Genomic DNA, 19477 nt, shown 5'->3' with positions numbered 1-19477 from the left:
GCTCTTTAGCTAAATGTTCGCTCTACAGATACCCATGCATAAGTATAAACACACAGACACAAGTATGCTACGTTCAGAGTTTTGTTTTGGTGCCATGTAAGCTCAGGAAACACATAAACCGCAGCTTGGCTCGCTGGTAGTGTCTGAGGTCCTGCCACGAGCACAAACCCACCACACCCCAGGAAATCCGGGTGTTGCACAAGCGCACATATGGTCCCCCTGTCTGAGTGAAACTTTTGGCCTTAACTCAAAGGTGGGAATTTCCTTAAAATTGCTAATTTCTGACTGCAGCTCACGAATACAATGTTTCATCGCCATTTGAGTTTGTCACATATCCTGCTCGTTTCTGAAAATCTGAGTTCTGTTGGGGCAAAGCCAGTCATCAGGCTAAAACCTGAAACGTGAGTGACCTGGCGTGCCAGCTTTTCAGAGCAAACTCACATGATTTCCTTGTTGCCTCTTGGTGGACGTTAGTTATGGAACCTTGGACACCATCACAAGTCACAGCTGGAACTCTCTCAGCCAAAGGAAATCACGTACTATTTTTTCTTGCGTCCACATTGCAGTGAAGAAGAGCATGTGCAAGCTATGAAAGAGTCCCACATCCTGTGCATAAGCCTGTATTAACATACTCCAGTTCAAGAAATAGCATTGTGTCCCCTACCTTCAGAAGCTTGAACTTCAAAGGAACCTGCACCCTCTTGCCTCCTCCCTCAACTAATTTAGCACTGTCATTCCATCGGTTTTGTCCATTGGTTTTTAACATTTTACACATTCTTTGCACATTTTTTTAAATTAGAGATATCACCCACACGTTTTCTTTTCTGTCTTTGCTTGAATCTCTATGCAGATGCACCACCTCCTTGGCTATGGCCAAGGAGGTGGTGCAGCAGTGGTATATTTTAACACAGACTAGTAACAGAGCCTATTATGATGAACAGTGGGAACCTGCATAGCAAGTCTGCAGGGAAACCACACAGCCCAAGTCACCTTGTTACCAAGACTGTCATGTCCCATGACTGAAGGTAACTGGCATGTGTGTGCTGTCAAGTGCTCAAACATGCAATGGGATAGTGAAGAAAGGTATATGCCGGATGCTTGAAACCCTGGCATCAACCCAGAGAAAGGCTGCTGGGAGGTGTACACTTGGGGGTGATGTGTGGGGGAGAATAAAACTCGACATCAGAACTCACAAACTGTGATTGAAGAGACAGTTGAAGAGGTTGCAGCATATTTCAGTTAGCTTTCTCTATAAGCATTCAATAACGCTTACAGTAAGTACAGTGAATGCAGTCTATAGTTTTCACATTTCTTTTTGGCACTGATCCAAGAAAAGGAATATGCTTTTTCACCAGTATTTCTGCAGAATTTGCCTCCTCTTACCACAGAAATGTGCAAATATTTTCACAAATATGCATGCTTCTCTCTAGATCTTGGATGCCTTTAGTAAAGATCCTCTCCTAGATCTGATTGCAGTCCTGTCTCAATATATCTTACTCTTTGATTAAGATGGGTGATTGAGGTTCTTCTACACTTTTCATGAAAGCCTGAACCCCCCCCCCCCCCCAACAGCGCCTATGGAGACTGAACTATGGCGTTTGGGTGGAGACAAAGACTCCCCCTGCTGAGTGAAAGCGAGATTTTTATCCATTGGGAAGAGGTTTTAGGTATTTGCCTATTGGGATGAAATTAGGCAGTGTCCACGCATTTGAGGATTATTTGTCTACTCACTGGACATCAGGCATTTTATAATGGGTGGCCATGAGTGCGTTGTCGATTGAGTGGCGGTGAGGTATGTGTCCTTTGATTGGAGGTAAGACGTTTGTCCTGTGGGTGAATGTGAGTCTTTTGGTCTTTTCTTGCAGATGGGCAATTGTGTGTTTGGTGGAGATAAAGCCCACATCTGTTGTTGTGTAGACAGTGCCTTTCTTTGTTGTGTGAGTTAAAGCGTTTGTCTGGTCTATGTGGTGTTGAAGCTTTCATCTTTTGTGGGTATTTTATGACGCTTACTGGTGTACATGAAGATGAGTCCTTCAGCAGTTTTTGAGGTTATGCCTGTACTAAGAAGCTTGCAATGGTTATGTTAGGAGATAACTCCTTTTTTTATGGGTGCAAATACAAGGCCTTCCTGCATCATATGGAGACGAGACTTTCTTCTATCAGGTGTGGGGGCTACTCCACTGTTTATGGAAATGAAGCCCTCCATTGTGTGTGGAGAAATGGCATTCCAGCATTTCCTGTGTGGGACAAGGTCTGTCTGCTGTCTGAAGACAAGTTTGTACCCCTCTCTCGTCTGCAGATGAGGCCTTCCTCCTTCGTGTGTGAAGCCCAGACCTACTTGCGATTTAGTATTACACATGACTCTGCAGCACCTTTACTAAACATCTGAGCTATCTTAACACTAGATTAAGGAGTACATTTTCAAACATTTTGCGCTAGGTTAGCGTCAACTAGCACAAAATGTTTTGGGGGGAATTTAAAGTTTTGCATTGGAAAGTACCCTAAAAGTAGCGCAAAGCAGCGCTTTACGTTATTTAGCGCCAAGGGGGTATTACATGGGTGGTACATGGGAGTTCCCATGCAACCACCCATGCCTTCTGATGGAAAGCCCTATCTACAAAGAATTGTAAACAGGGTTTAGCGCCAAAAAAGTAACGCCACTTCAGAGGAGGCGCTAACAGGAGAAATGTTTTTATTTCTCCTTTCTTTTGACTTTGCATGCGTGATGCACTGTGCAGCACACAACCAAATTGGAAAAAGCTTTTAAACTTGTCTAGGCATGGTATTTTGTACATGAAGGATACCTTTCCGGTACAATACCTATGCTAGACTTTCGCACACACCCAGCGCTATGGCGCAAAGGTGTATGCGTGGAGCTCTGCATGATCTGAAATCAACGCCGGCGCTACTGAGAGGGGAGGAGAGTCCCATGTCTATAACTATGGCGCTCTCCTGCTCCTCCCTGCCACGCAACGCAGTGCAGCCTCTCTGGGAGCTGCGCTGCGCTGCATTTTTTTTGTAATCTGGCCCTTAGTGTACTGGTGTGATCATTGCCCTGTGGCATTTGTGCAATACCCTCTGGCGCTGACCTTGTTTACACCAGCAATGATATCCTCTGTGTTATATTATTGTATACAGTGCATGTGTGTTCTCTTGCTGTGTGTAGCCGGAGGTCTTGACCAGTTTACTTGCATGCAGTCCTGACCTCAAGCATGTGTTTGAGCTGATTGAGAGCATAGCGCCGTGTTATGTTCCACACTATGAAGCGTTGGGTAGCACTAAAAGGGCACAATCTTTATTTTAATTGCATTTATATAGCGTTTATTACTACCCTTGACGACGAGGCGCTTTACGGCGAGTAGCACGCTACTCCGGAACCCTAGATTAGAGGTTAGTTTGTATATTAGTGATTGGGACAATTTATACTGATGTTTGGACACTCGACTGAAGCAGGGCGCTTACTTGGCAGGTGACACACTGACACAGTGACAGATTTATTGTTGTAAATACCCAAAAATAAGGGTAAATATCATGTATATGCTGATTTAAGCAAGATTGTCTTTTTAAAAGGGTCAGTTAAATGACATGTATCAATGACGTTTATTAAGGCAGACCCTTAGTTTCATAGCCAGGCACCCAAAGTTACCATCATTCATAGGCCTGGGGTACACCTGTCGTTTCACGAAGCTGTATCCCCCCCCCCCCCCCCCCATCCCCACCCCCCCACACCCACGCACCCTTAAAAATCCCCCACCCCCACGCCTCACACACACTATTTTCGTTCGTGCGAGGTTTCCAAATGTTAGACTCCGCAGAGGGCGGGGGAGTCCTCGGTTCCTGGATATCTGCCATTCTTTTTTGGGTGAAGAGTGAAGGTTGTTGGTTTTGCCGAGCATGGAATGCATCTCCAGCGGGGAGGGTGCGCCCTCCCTCGCCTGGAGAGGCCGACCAGCCCTCGTGACGCGAGTTCACATTTCGGCAGAAAGGCGCATATATCTGAGATTTCCAAATAAGGGAAGAACCCGGGGCGCACACCTGGGGTGTGAGAGACAGCGGGGCTGTCTCTTCCCCCTCTCCAGCCTCAGTCAGTCTCTGAGTCAGGCCCAGCCGGGCTGGGCTCGAGCCGACACGGGGGTGGGGCACGGGGGAACATGAGCTCATGCACCTGGGGTTATAAAAGCTGTTCTTGAGCAGAAGCAGGCAGGAAAAAAATACATAAATAAAGTCCTGGCTGGGCCGTGCTTACTCGACTCTTCTCGCGCAGCTCAAACGTGAGGGGATTTCGTTGATTGAGAGCGGCTGAGAGGAACTTCTGTGAGCAGACACAGGCGCGAGGCCTCGCGTGCACGTTCCCAGGCTGAGGCCGCCCAGAAACGCACAAGCCGCGGGGGCAACTGCAAGCTCAACATCTGGCTGGATAGAAAGCGTGCGCACAATACACTGCGTGTGCACCCAGAACTCCTGCCTGTAAGGGTCTCTCGCAGGCAGCCACCGACTGAAAGGGCCGCTTGTGACCTGAAGCTGTTCAATCGTCAAATACAGGTCAGCTTTTTTACAGAATTATTTATTCCCAATAAAACGGGCCCTCTTCTCCCAGATCAGGGCCGGCTCTAGGCATGTGCAAGCTGTGCACCTGCACAGGGCCACCAAACCCCAGGGGCCACCACGCCAATATATATCCTTAATATATTAATCCTCTGAGGATGGATACATATTTGCGTGGTGGCCCCTGGCAGGGATTTGGCGGCCTCCGGCTCTGTTCCACTTCTAAACACCCTGGCCCCCTCCCTTCTTTACTGGCCTCCGCGCTCCGCCCCGCCCGGACTACCTCTTCCGGGCCCCCTACCTACGCTCCTTGCCCAGGGCCACCATGAGCCTAGAGCCGGCCCTGCCCAGATCCTCACTCCTTCCCTCTCCTTATGTTTACCCTCACTTCCTTAGCCCACTCGAACCCTATTACTTCGCTCCGAATCGAGGCTGTCCTTCATTTGTATACATGTTTTGTTCCCTACTCTGATTCTTTAACAATTCCTACTCTCTCGTGCCTCCCCTCTCTCACTAATTCCTCTATTCCTAGGTTTTCCTCTGCCATCCCTGACGCCCCATTAATGTACCCCTGCGGTCGTTCCCACGATCTTTAGTCACTCCCGTACCTCCCAATCTGTCTTGAGGTATCTTTTCTCTCTACCTCACCAATCACAAGATTCATGCTCCTCTCCTTACCTCGCTTCTCTGTTTCCCTTTCTCTCTATCTCTGTGCCACCTGTCTACCGCCTCCTGCCTGTCTCTCTCGGGTATCTTTCTATTCCACCTCTCTCCTTATTTCACCTCATCTCTTCTACCTCGCTCCTCTCTACCTCTCGTTTACCCTCTCTTTACATCTCTATGCTTCTCACCTACAAACTATCATTGCTTAACACAGCTCTGTCTACCTCACCATCCACAATACACTTCTCAGTGCCACCTCTTTCTACCTGTCTTTCGCATCTTTATTCTTTATCAGTCTCTCATGTTCCCATCTATCTCTTTACCACTCGCTGGGCTTCCCTCTACCCCTGTAGAAGTTTTCTCCAGTCCAACCTCTGCAGTTGCCATTGCAGCTCCCCGTATCTCTCGCCCATCTACCTCGGCTCACTCTCAAACTCATCTCTCTTCGGCCCACCTCTCTGTTCGTATCTCTTTCACCTCACATCGCCCTGCCTCTGTCTCAGCCCCTGTCTACCTCTCCACATTTCACTTCCTTGCTCTATCTGCAGGTCACCCGCCCCCTCCCACTTTTCTCCAATGTAGAGTCAGAGGTCACTGTCCAGACAGGGAGCGAGAAGTGTACAGATAGCAGGATGTCATTCGCGAGGAGGCAGGTGAAGGGAATTTAGGAGAAATGTGTCCGATTTCTCCAGATGGAATGTAGAAAAAACCATGAAGCAGTACTTTGTTTTCCGTGTTAAAGCGAGAATGCCAGTTGTGAAGGATGATTTATTTTTTATTACGAATATCCTGCAATTAAATCTAAAATTTTACGCAGTATGTGTGTATGTCTCATTTTAACAGTGTGCCCTCAGGCGTTAATATCCACCCCTCACCTCTTTCCTAACAGGGCAAGTTTGATATTCAATTACACTTAAAATATTGTTGTTGCAAGACAGAAAAATCGATATCTAAGCACAGAAAAAAATGGCTTTGGACAATAACTGTTCAAACGTTCTTTTGCTCACAATTTGGCTTATGGATGCCAGGTAGATTTGTGTGCCCTTTACCCGAAAGTATAATGTACAATGGCACCTGGAGTTCTTGAATAAACTGAGAATGATATTGAAGTCTCTAGTTGTTCTGGCAGAGAACCCCAAATATGTGTTTGCCAAGGCCCTGAAAATCCTTTATGGTGACCCTATGTAGACCATGGCTTTCTTATCTGCCTCTTGTTCCACCCATATGTCTTTGCATTGATCTCCCTCTCTTAGTGCAGATTTCCGTCTCTTTTGTTCCCCAGTACCACACTCATTTTCCTTCCATCACTTATTCACAAGTCGTTACACACTTTTTCATTCGCACAATCACAGGCCTTCAATCACTCACTCCCCTGAGACCCTTGGTTGTTTTATCTCCCACTCTTTCCTAATGCCCCTTAATCATCCATTGGCTCTTCTCTCATCCCTTTCCACTTCCCTTTCTGAAGGCCCAAACCCAGTGTCATCTGTCACAAGGTGGTCACTATCCCCATCACATTTCCCAGGTCACCTCACCACTCACCTTGCTCAGACTCCTATTCAATGCCATCATCATTGTTCTTTTATAGCAGAATGCTAACATGCTTCTGGTCTTCTGAGTGCTATGTAGGGAGCCAAATGGAGTGAACTTGAATGGCAGTTTTTATTTTGTCCATTTCTCTCAATCCCCGTCTATCAGTCTATTCTCAGCCTCTGGTCACTCGTCCCTCACTCACATTCCCTTTCTAAATTATAACCCCCCCCCCCGCCTTTCCACCTCACCATTTTCTTGTTTCCTCTAAATTCTACAGACCCTCGCATGCTTATTTCTGTCTCATTCCCCCTTACTTGCTCTTCCACATCCTGACTCTCTTTTTACCTTCTCTGGACTCACAGTCTTCTGTATCTTTCCCACATTCTAGCCTCCCCGGCTCTTCCTCACTCCCTCGCATCCCTTCATTCTGAGGATCTGACTCCCTGCTCTCCATGGACAGGGCGTATTTAACTCCAGTCTGGTAGCACAGTCCATATCACTCACTCCCGCATCATGGTTCCCAGAACATAAGAGCCCGCTATCATTCTCCAGTTCCTTACTCACCCACATCGTTTGTCAACATGGCCATTATTCACTCTTTTGAAGCTTACTCCGCCCCTCTCTTTTGTTCTTTAGCCTCCCTTTCTCGTTCAGTGGATCTGCACTCACCACCCCAACCAAGTTCCTCAGACCTTATCTGAGATTCAGCTCTCATGCTTCTCTGGTAACTCACTCATTTACCCACCTGATGTCTTCCATCTCAGTCACATCCCTTCCGGGCCTACCTTCTCTTTTTCGCTTTCCTCTCTCATCTCAAAGGTCTTCAGCACCCTCATTCTCAAGGGCATCACTCACAGTCCTCTCTTGTTCCTCATACTGTCACCACCAACTCCATCATTCCCTCCAGTTCTTTTCTTTTCCCACAGTCCTCAATCCCTCCCTTTCCTGTTCAAGATCAGACATCCATGACACCTCACCACGTGGAGGCATCACAGATGGAACCTTGAGATAGGAGAGTCTGGTTATGGGGCAGTGTTTTCAGCCGTGAATGGTTCAGTTCATTTCTACTTTAAATGCAGTTATTGTTGTAAAATTCCACTTGCTTCTGCCAGTCATGTGATTCAGTTTCCATATTGGAATCAGCATGGTGTCTGGAACAAAGTTGACTGACATATTTTCTATACTATTATATACCACTACAGAATTATATAGTATTGTGAACAAGTAGGGTTCTTTAGTATTAGTATATAATGTTCAATTATATGTTGTATTATTGTTTGCGGGGATGTTTTAGTAACTCTCGTTCCCTACATCCGCTCTCACTTTCCTCCATCACGTGTTTCACAGGGCTTACCTCCCCCTCCTTGTCTCATGCCCTTACAGTCTTCCCTCAATACATTTTCCTTCATATCCCTATATTTTTTTTGTCCCCATGGCCCATGTCTTCACTCACTCTCAGCTTTTCTTACCCAGACTGTCGTTCACTTTTCTCATCCTCTTTCTCGCTCACCAGTGCCCCACTCACTCAACCCCTCATTCTCAATCCTTATGCTCTGAATTACTTACAGCCTCTTTTGTTCACACATTCTCACCCACGTTCTCTCAATCTCTTGTTCCTCAGGCTGTCACTCACCTTTCCAACTTGCTCGTTTTCAAAGTCTTTTTCCTCGCTACATTATTGCCAAGCCATTACTTACTCCATCTAGGCTTGTGCCTCTCACTTAATAACCCTTTCTTCTCCAGCTCTCACTCGTCGTCTTCTCTGGCTCTGTAGGTGTTCACGGTCTTTACTGTCCCTCTTTTTACCCATGCCCCGACTCACTTTTCCTCTAGTTTCTCAAGCACTCGTGCTTATGTTTCTTCTCACAAACTTGTTCCCTTCCCATACCTTCACTCATTGTAATTCCTCAGTCATTTATTCATCACCTTCTCGTTCTGTAGGGTCTCATTCAATCAACCCTGTTTTTCCTAAAACATTCACTCACTTTTGAAACCTCTTTTTTTTAGGCACTCATGGAAAACATTCGGAAGTTGATTCTGTGGGCCCCCATTGCACTTTTATCTCTGCTTCTACTTGGCTTGGCATCAGCAGCCTCACAACCTACAGATGGAAACACTGCATCCTCTACTCCCCTGAGCACCCACCAGGACTCTGTTCGTCCCACAGAGGAACCCCACATCACATTGCCGAAGTCCACAGGTCCTTCCTCTCGTGGCCTCCGCACCACATTGACAAGGATCCACTTTGCTATTCCTGACTATGAGGAATTTGACTACACGACCGACGATGAGGACGAGGCCCCCTCCGAGCCAGCCACTCCCCGGGCCCCGGCAGTTCCTTGTGATTATGATCGTTGTCGCCACCTACAAGTACCCTGTGAGGAGCTACAGCAGCTCAGCCGGTGCCTGTGCCCGGGGGTCTCTGGATCCCATGTGCGTCCGGATCCGCCCAGACTAGGCGATATCCAGGAGTCTGAGGGGGTGCTTACTGTACATTGGTGCTCCCCATCCTCTACTGTGGACCAGTATCGCGTCGAGGTGCGGAGGGATGACAGTTTGGAGGCCGTGAGGTCTGATACTGTGAACTCCACCCATCGCCTCATCACGCTGGAAGGCTTGCAGTCAGGCAAGGCCTTCGTGGTGTGTGTGGTGGCAATGAACCAGGCTGGTTCCAGCGAAGTCCACCAGGCAGAATATGGGCCGTGCCGAAAAGTCCAAATGTCAGGCAGCCAGCTCCGCTATTTGTATGTGGCCCTGGGTGCCAGCGCTGCTGCCCTGCTGCTGGTGGCCATTTTGGGTGTAGCCTATTATTATCACAGCCGCAGGAAGAAGTCCTTATTGCACAGATCCAGAGATACCACACTGCCATCTGGGGTGCCCAACATGTCCTACCGAAGTGAGAGCATAGAGCAGCTTTGAGGGACACATAATTTGGGGTTTCTCCTTGCCTTCACCACTTGTACTTCTTGAACTGCACATTCTTCATTCATAGAAGGGTGTCCTTGCAAGAGCTTATTTTGGGGCGGTGTGTTCCGGTGTTTGATACCAGCACTTAATTCCTAACACCGGTGCTTATTTATGATAGTCCGCCACAATGTGGCGCTGTCTGTCTATTTTCGAGAAGATCACTTTAGCAGAGTGCTTAATAATTAATTGTACATAAAAAATAATAGTAATCAATTTTTACAGCTTTGAGTAGCCTGTAATTATCTAAACTGTCACATTGATAGGAATTTGATGTTTGGAAGGTAGATGTGGTACTGCCATTTGATAGCACTGGCAGGGGCAGGGGCTAGTATAAGTTGCAGGTGTCTCATTAGCAACACTTATGACCATGATTAATATTATTATTGGACCTCACTAAAACTCCAGTCTTGGTTGAGGTGTGTGGCATGTCCCATTACAGCAAGAGCTCGAAATGAGGGATGGGGTATCCTCTGTACCTCATGTTTCTTCTTTTCAGACTGGAGCTAAATGGGGTCCAGTCTGCTGTAGGGTGGGTTGACACCATGCCCAATTCTTTTGTGAGTCTTATACATGAACTTATTGGGGCCATGGGATCCCTGTTCTCAAGGGATGGCCCCTCTCAGACTGCCTGGATCTCAACTGGAAACAGGGTCATGGCGGCCACCAAGGTAGCTGGACTAATCCTTGGCTGTGGACAGGCCGTCACTGTTGGCACTGCCCTGTGTGGGCACCACCTGAACATGCATTTCAGTCAATCTCAGGACTCTTCTATCATCTCATTGTAAATGTATATATATTTAAAGTAAATTATTTATATTTTTAAGTGAAATTGTCTTATTTGTTTTGACTTGCGTGGTGATGGTATTCTTGTTTGTGTGAAGGCAAATTCACCAGCTCTGTGCTTCTCCATCCTCACTATGCCTCCATTTCTTCATTTTACCTCTAGGAATAATTCAATTGAGAATTCTGGGCGCTAGTTACCTTTTCCTTGGGAGGCAGAAGTCAGTAGAAAAGTGGATGGAAATTTGTGTAGGTTATAATGAAGTGGGAAGTGGTACCCTATGGCCATAGAGGGATGTATCCAAACTGGCCATGATTGGCTGGAGGCGATGGGCCAGTGGATGAGATGGTTCAGATCTCTGGGGAAGGAGCAGCTTAGTTAAACAAGTATTGGTAAAGCATTTGGGTCTGACTTTGGTAAGCTGGTACAGTTGTTATTTTTTTAAAACATATATATTGCAAGTGTATGCCACAAAAACAAAAACAAACAAGCATTTATAATGCAACGGTCTCGCCTTTGCAAAAGTTAGCGCTTTTGGCATTGTAAATGACAAATGTTTTATTTATGTGTTGGTTTTGGAAACAGATAAATAAATGGCATTGTCATGAGCAGTAGAGAGTGAGTAGTAGAGAGTGAGTAGTAGAGAGAGTAGTAGAGAGAGTAGTAGTGAGTAGTAGAGAGAGTAGTAGTGAGTAGTAGAGAGTGAGTAGAGAGTAGTAAGTGAGTAGTAGAGTGTGTAGTAGAGAGTAGTGAGTGTGTAGTAGAGAGTGTGTAGTAGAGAGTAGTGAGTGTGTAGTAGAGAGTGTGTAGTAGAGAGTGTGTAGTAGAGAGTGTGTAGTAGAGAGTGTGTAGTAGAGAGTGTGTAGTAGAGAGTGAGCAGTAGAGACTAGTGAGTGTGTAGTAGAGTGGTGAGTGTGTAGTAGAGTGGTGAGTGTGTAGTAGAGTGTGTAGTAGAGTGTGTAGGAGAATGTGTAGTAGGGAGTGTAGTAGAGTGTGTAGTAGAGAGTGTGTAGTAGAGAGTAGTGAGTGTGTAGTAGAGAGTAGTGAGTGTGTAGTAGAGAGTGTGTAATACAGAATGTGAAGTAGAGAGATTGAAGTAGAGAGATTGAGGTAGAGAGATTGAATTAGAGAGATTGAATCAGAGAGATTGAGGTAGAGATATTGAAGTAGAGAGTGTGGAGTAGAGAGTGTGGAGTAGAGGGTGGAGCGTCTGTAGTAGAGTGTAGTAGAAAGTAGTGAGTGTGTAGTAGAGTAGTAGAGAATGTGTAGTAGAGTAGTAGAGAGTAGTAGAGGGTGTGTAGTAGAGTGTGTAGTAGAGTGTAGTAGAGTGTGTAGTGTAGAGTGTGTAGTAGAGAGTGTGTAGTAGAGAGTGTGTAATGTAGAGTGTGTAATGTAGAGTGTGTAATGTAGAGTGTGTAATGTAGAGTGTGTAGTAGAGTGTGTAGTAGAGTGTGTAGTAGAGTGTGTAGTAGAGTGTGTAGTAGAGAGTGTAGTAAGTAGTGACTGTAGTAGATAGTGTGTAGTAGAGAGTGTCTAGTATAGAGTGTGTCGAAGAGAGTAGTGGCTGTAGTAGTGAGTGTGTAGTAGAGTGTGTAGTAGAGAGTAGTGACTGTAGTAGAGAGTGTGTAGTAGTGTGTAGTAGAGAGTAGTGACTGTAGTAGAGTGTGTAGTACAGTGTGTAGTAGAGAGTAGTGACTGTAGTAGATAGTGTGTAGTAGAGAGTGTCTAGTATAGAGTGTGTCGAAGAGAGTAGTGGCTGTAGTAGTGAGTGTGTAGTGAGGGTGTAGTAGAGAGTAGTGACTGTAGTAGAGAGTGTGTAGTAGTGTGTAGTAGAGAGTAGTGACTGTAGTAGAGTGTGTAGTACAGTGTGTAGTAGAGAGTAGCGACTGTAGTAGAGAGTGTGTAGTAGAGAGTGTGTAGTAGAGTGTGTAGTAGAGAGTAGAGTGCGTAGCAGAGAGTAGTGACTGTAGTAGAGAGTGTGTAGTAGAGTGTGTAGTAGAGAGTGTGTAGTAGAGTGTAGTAGAGAGTAGAGTGCGTAGCAGAGAGTAGTGACTGTAGTAGAGAGTGTGTAGCAGAATGTGTAGTAGAGAGTAGTGACTGTAGTAGGGAGTGTGTAGTAGAGAGTAGTGACTGTAGTAGAGAGTGTGTAGTAGAGAGTGTGTAGTAGAGAGTGTGCAGTGATTTGAGTTTTACATCAAATTAAAAACGGGAACGGAACAAACTCATCCTATACATTATTGTGGTAGGTGCCCACGCATATAGGGTTAAATGATGCGTTAGATGCCACAGGTCCCACCAACACGCTTCCTTTATGATAGGAGAATGCCCAACATCGCGGAGATTTGCTCTCTGCTCTTCCCGGATATTTGTATTTTCAAATGTATAATGTTAGCCTGCTAAACGAAGACGATGCTCAAACTATAAAAGAAGAGGGTTTCACAGATATGTTAGTCCTTCCGGGCAAACGAAATGACCCAAAGAAAGATCAAGTGACAGTTTAGAGCTCCAAGTGAGTCTTAATAAAATCAGTGTCTGGAACGCATAGCATCAAAAAACGAGCGGGGCATCAAACTGCAGTGTCATTCAATCAAAGCTTCAAGGCTTCTGAGCGCTAGCCGAGAATTATTTTTTGTGAAGCACTAATCACTGTGGAAGGTGCCCCTGCTATCCCAGATGTGAGAAGTCAGTCTGATATGAAAATAAGCAGTATTTGGAATGAATGTATTTGGCAGGGGGAAGGTGGGGCGGCGCAAGACCGTACTGACGAGTGAACAGGAGCCATTTTGTACCGAGTGATTCTGCCTGTGTGCATGTAGACAAACCAGGCAGCAGCATGAGCATGTGATTCGGTAAAATAACAAGCATTTACAATGCAATGGTTTTGCCTTTGTTAAAGTTAGAGCTATTGGCATTGCTCTTGACACTCTGAAGCTCCACTCTGCACTCTGAAGCTCCACTCTGCACTCTGAAGCTCCACTCTGCACTCTGAAGCTCCACTCTGCACTCTGAAGCTCCACTCTGAAGCTCCACTCTGAAGCTCTAAAGCTCCACTCTGAAGCTCCACTCTGAAGCTCTAAAGCTCCACTCTGAAGCTGCACTCTGAAGCTCCACTCTGCACTCTGAAGCTCCACTTTGAATCTGCACTCTGAAGCTCCACTCTGCACTCTGAAGCTCCACTCTGAATCTGCACTCTGAAGCTCCACTCTGCACTCTGAAGCTCCACTCTGCATTCTGAAGCTCCACTCTGAAGCTCCACTCTGCATTCTGAAGCTCCACTCTGAATCTGCACTCTGATGCTCCACTCTGAATCTGCACTCTGAAGCTCCACTCTGAATCTGCACTCTGAAGCTCCACTCTGCACTCTGCACTCTGAATCTGCACTCTGAAGCTCCACTCTGAATCTGCAGCTCCACTCTGAATCTGCAGCTCCACTCTGCACTCTGCACTCTGAATCTGCACTCTGAAGCTCCACTCTGCACTCTGAAGCTCCACTCTGCACTCTGAAGCTCCACTCTGAATCTGCACTCTGAAGCTCCACTCTGAATCTGCACTCTGAAGCTCCACTCTGAATCTGCACTCTGAATCTGCACTCTGAAGCTCCACTCTGAATCTGCACTCTGAAGCTCCACTCTGAAGCTCCACTCTGAAGCTCCACTCTGAAGCTCCACTCTGAAGCTGCACTCTGAAGCTCCACTCTGAATCTGCACTCTGAAGCTCCACTCTGCACTCTGAAGCTCCACTCTGAAGCTCCACTCTGAAGCTCCACTCTGAAGCTCCACTCTGCACTCTGAAGCTCCACTCTGAATCTGCACTCTGAAGCTCCACTCTGAATCTGCAGCTCCACTCTGAATCTGCAGCTCCACTCTGCACTCTGAAGCTCCACTCTGAATCTGCACTCTGAAGCTCCACTCTGAATCTGCACTCTGAAGCTCCACTCTGAATCTGCACTCTGAAGCTCCACTCTGCACTCTGAAGCTCCACTCTGAATCTGCACTCTGAAGCTCCACTCTGCACTCTGAAGCTCCACTCTGAATCTGCACTCTGAATCTGCACTCTGAAGCTCCACTCTGAAGCTCCACTCTGAAGCTCCACTCTGAAGCTCCACTCTGAAGCTCCACTCTGAAGCTCCACTCTGAAGCTCCACTCTGCACTCTGAAGCTCCACTCTGAAGCTCCACTCTGAAGCTCCACTCTGAAGCTCCACTCTGAAGCTCCACTCTGAAGCTCCACTCTGCACTCTGAAGCTCCACTCTGAAGCTCCGCTCTGAAGCTCCGCTCTGAAGCTCCGCTCTGAAGCTCCACTCTGAAGCTCCACTCTGAAGCTCCACTCTGCACTCTGAAGCTCCACTCTGAAGCTCCACTCTGCACTCTGAAGCTCCACTCTGAAGCTCCACTCTGCACTCTGAAGCTCTACTCTGAATCTGCACTCTGAATCTGCACTCTGAAGCTCCACTCTGAAGCTCCACTCTGCACTCTGAAGCTCCACTCTGAAGCTCCACTCTGCACTCTGAAGCTCCTCTCTGAAGCTCCACTCTGAAGCTCCACTCTGAAGCTCCACTCTGAAGCTCTACTCTGCACTCTGAAGCTCCACTCTGAAGCTCCACTCTGAAGATCCACTCTGAAGATCCACTCTGAAGCTCCACTCTGCACTCTGAAGCTCCACTCTGAAGCTCCACTCTGAAGCTCCACTCTGAAGCTGCACTCTGAAGCTCCACTCTGAAGCTCCACTCTGCACTCTGAAGCTCCACTCTGCACTCTGAAGCTCCACTCTGAAGCTCCACTCTGAAGCTCCACTCTGAAGCTCCACTCTGAAGCTCTACTCTGAAGCTCTACTCTGCACTCTGAAGCTCCACTCTGAAGCTCCACTCTGAAGCTCCACTCTGAAGCTCCACTCTGAAGCTCCACTCTGAAGCTCCACTCTGCACTCTGAAGCTCCACTCTGAAGCTCCACTCTGAAGCTCCACTCTGAAGCTCCACTCTGAAGCTCCACTCTGAAGCTCCACTCTGAAGCTCCACTCTGAATCTGCACTCTGAAGCTCCACTCTGAAGCTCCACTCTGAAGCTCCACTCTGAATCTGCACTCTGAAGCTCCACTCTGAAGCTCCACTCTGAATCTGCACTCTGAAGCTCCACTCTGAAGCTCCACTCTGAAGCTCCACTCGGAAGCTCCACTCGGAAGCTCCACTCGGAAGCTCCACTCTGCACTCTGAAGCTCCACTCTGAAGCTCCACTCTGAAGCTCCACTCTGAAGCTCCACTCTGAAGCTCTACTCTGCACTCTGAAGCTCCACTCTGAAGCTCCACTCTGAAGCTCCACTCTGCACTCTGAAGCTCCACTCTGAATCTGCACTCTGAAGCTCCACTCTGAATCTGCAGCTCCACTCTGAATCTGCAGCTCCACTCTGCACTCTGAAGCTCCACTCTGAATCTGCACTCTGAAGCTCCACTCTGAATCTGCACTCTGAAGCTCCACTCTGAATCTGCACTCTGAAGCTCCACTCTGCACTCTGAAGCTCCACTCTGAATCTGCACTCTGAAGCTCCACTCTGCACTCTGAAGCTCCACTCTGAATCTGCACTCTGAATCTGCACTCTGAAGCTCCACTCTGAAGCTCCACTCTGAAGCTCCACTCTGAAGCTCCACTCTGAAGCTCCACTCTGAAGCTCCACTCTGAAGCTCCACTCTGCACTCTGAAGCTCCACTCTGAAGCTCCACTCTGAAGCTCCACTCTGAAGCTCCACTCTGAAGCTCCACTCTGAAGCTCCACTCTGCACTCTGAAGCTCCACTCTGAAGCTCCGCTCTGAAGCTCCGCTCTGAAGCTCCGCTCTGAAGCTCCACTCTGAAGCTCCACTCTGAAGCTCCACTCTGCACTCTGAAGCTCCACTCTGAAGCTCCACTCTGCACTCTGAAGCTCCACTCTGAAGCTCCACTCTGCACTCTGAAGCTCTACTCTGAATCTGCACTCTGAATCTGCACTCTGAAGCTCCACTCTGAAGCTCCACTCTGCACTCTGAAGCTCCACTCTGAAGCTCCACTCTGCACTCTGAAGCTCCTCTCTGAAGCTCCACTCTGAAGCTCCACTCTGAAGCTCCACTCTGAAGCTCTACTCTGCACTCTGAAGCTCCACTCTGAAGCTCCACTCTGAAGATCCACTCTGAAGATCCACTCTGAAGCTCCACTCTGCACTCTGAAGCTCCACTCTGAAGCTCCACTCTGAAGCTCCACTCTGAAGCTGCACTCTGAAGCTCCACTCTGAAGCTCCACTCTGCACTCTGAAGCTCCACTCTGCACTCTGAAGCTCCACTCTGAAGCTCCACTCTGAAGCTCCACTCTGAAGCTCCACTCTGAAGCTCTACTCTGAAGCTCTACTCTGCACTCTGAAGCTCCACTCTGAAGCTCCACTCTGAAGCTCCACTCTGAAGCTCCACTCTGAAGCTCCACTCTGAAGCTCCACTCTGCACTCTGAAGCTCCACTCTGAAGCTCCACTCTGAAGCTCCACTCTGAAGCTCCACTCTGAAGCTCCACTCTGAAGCTCCACTCTGAAGCTCCACTCTGAATCTGCACTCTGAAGCTCCACTCTGAAGCTCCACTCTGAAGCTCCACTCTGAATCTGCACTCTGAAGCTCCACTCTGAAGCTCCACTCTGAATCTGCACTCTGAAGCTCCACTCTGAAGCTCCACTCTGAAGCTCCACTCGGAAGCTCCACTCGGAAGCTCCACTCGGAAGCTCCACTCTGCACTCTGAAGCTCCACTCTGAAGCTCCACTCTGAAGCTCCACTCTGAAGCTCCACTCTGAAGCTCTACTCTGCACTCTGAAGCTCCACTCTGAAGCTCCACTCTGAAGCTCCACTCTGAAGCTCCACTCTGCACTCTGAAGCTCCACTCTGAAGCTCCACTCTGAAGCTCCACTCTGAAGCTCCACTCTGAAGCTCCACTCTGCACTCTGAAGCTCCACTCTGAAGCTCCACTCTGAAGCTCCACTCTGAAGCTCCACTCTGAAGCTCCACTCTGAAGCTCTACTCTGCACTCTGAAGCTCCACTCTGAAGCTCCACTCTGAAGCTCCACTCTGCACTCTGAAGCTCCACTCTGGCTCCACTCTGCACTCTGAAGCTCCACTCTGAAGCTCCACTCTGCACTCTGAAGCTCCACTCTGAAGTCCACTCTGCACTCTGAAGCTCCACTCTGAAGCTCCACTCTGCAGCTCCACTCTGCACTCTGAAGCTCCACTCTGAAGCTCCACTCTGAAGCGCCACTCTGAAGCTCCACTCTGAAGCTCCACTCTGCACTCTGAAGCTCCACTCTGAAGCTCCACTCTGAATCTGCACTCTGAAGCTCCACTCTGAAGCTCCACTCGGAAGCTCCACTCGGAAGCTCCACTCGGAAGCTCCACTCTGCACTCTGAAGCTCCACTCTGAAGCTCCACTCTGCACTCTGAAGCTCCACTCTGAAGCTCCACTCTGAAGCTCCACTCTGCACTCTGAAGCTCCACTCTGAAGCTCCACTCTGAAGCTCCACTCTGAAGCTCCACTCTGAAGCTCCACTCTGAAGCTCTACTCTGCACTCTGAAGCTCCACTCTGAAGCTCCACTCTGAAGCTCCACTCTGAAGCTCCACTCTGAAGCTCCACTCTGCACTCTGAAGCTCTACTCTGAAGCTCCACTCTGCACTCTGAAGCTCCACTCTGAAGCTCCACTCTGCACTCTGAAGCTCCACTCTGAAGCTCTACTCTGAAGCTCCACTCTGCACTCTGAAGCTCCACTCTGAAGCTCCACTCTGCACTCTGAAGCTCCACTCTGAAGCTCCACTCTGAAGCTCAACTCGGAATCTCCACTCTGCACTCTGAAGCTCCACTCGGAAGCTCCACTCTGCACTCTGAAGCTCCACTCTGAAGCTCCACTCTGCACTCTGAAGCTCCACTCTGAAGCTCCACTCTGCACTCTGAAGCTCCACTCGAAGCTCCACTCTGAAGCTCCACTCTGAAGCTCCACTCTGAAGCTCCACTCTGAAGCTCCACTCTGAAGCTCCACTCTGCACTCTGAAGCTCCACTCTGAAGCTCCACTCTGAAGCGCCACTCTGCACTCTGAAGCTCCACTCTGCACTCTGAAGCTCCACTCTGCACTCTGCCACTCTGCACTCTGAAGCTCCACTCTGAAGCTCCACTCTGAAGCTCCACTCTGAAGCTCCACTCTGAAGCTCCACTCTGAAGCTCCACTCTGCACTCTGAAGCTCCACTCTGCACTCTGAAGCTCCACTCTGAAGCTCCACTCTGAAGCTCCACTCTGCACTCTGAAGCTCCACTCTGAAGCTCCACTCTGAAGCTCCACTCTGCACTCTGAAGCTCCACTCTGAAGCTCCACTCTGCACTCTGAAGCTCCACTCTGAAGCTCCACTCTGCACTCTGAAGCTCCACTCTGAAGCTCCACTCTGCACTCTGAAGCTCCACTCTGCACTCTGAAGCTCCACTCTGAAGCTCCACTCTGAAGCTCCACTCTGAAGCTCCACTCTGCACTCTGAAGCTCCACTCTGCACTCTGAAGCTCCACTCTGAAGCTCCACTCTGAAGCTCCACTCTAAAGCTCTACTCTGCACTCTGAAGCTCCACTCTAAAGCTCTACTCTGCACTCTGAAGCTCCACTCTGAAGCTCCACTCTGAAGCTCCACTCTGAAGCTCCACTCTGCACTCTGAAGCTCCACTCTGAAGCTCCACTCTGCACTCTGAAGCTCCACTCTGAAGCTCCACTCTGAAGCTCCACTCTGCACTCTGAAGCTCCACTCTGCACTCTGAAGCTCCACTCTGAAGCTCCACTCTGAAGCTCCACTCTGAAGCTCCACTCTGCACTCTGAAGCTCCACTCTGAAGCTCCACTCTGAAGCTCCACTCTGAAGCTCCACTCTGCACTCTGAACGGTCAGACTCCAAAAATCGGCCCTAATCACAATAGTATTATTTCACCTGCGTGAATATAAGTCTTTGAAATTCTGGCCAGTG

General features: G+C 48.3%; 1 protein-coding gene across 1 annotated transcript; it reads left to right on the top strand.

Annotated features, from left to right (window-relative positions):
- The first annotated feature begins 4202 nt into the window (after positions 1-4202).
- Positions 4203-10539, top strand: LRRN4CL (LRRN4 C-terminal like). Its single transcript, XM_086938099.1, has 2 exons — positions 4203-4542; positions 8749-10539. Exon 2 carries the CDS (start codon positions 8755-8757, stop codon positions 9658-9660), a length of 906 nt encoding a protein of 301 aa, XP_086794225.1. The 5' UTR covers positions 4203-4542; positions 8749-8754; the 3' UTR covers positions 9661-10539.
- The last annotated feature ends 8938 nt before the right edge of the window (positions 10540-19477 follow it).

This window comes from Lissotriton vulgaris, chromosome 9 (genome assembly GCF_964263255.1).
Source record: "Lissotriton vulgaris chromosome 9, aLisVul1.2, whole genome shotgun sequence".
NCBI lineage: Eukaryota > Metazoa > Chordata > Amphibia > Caudata > Salamandridae > Lissotriton > Lissotriton vulgaris.
Note: the sequence above shows the minus strand (reverse complement) of the source record. Positions and strands in the feature narration are given on the sequence as shown.

Bases quoted from the DNA above. Each gene is read 5' to 3' on its own strand.
- LRRN4CL (XM_086938099.1), top strand. From the start codon at position 8,755: ATGGAAAACATTCGGAAGTTGATTCTGTGGGCCCCCATTGCACTTTTA.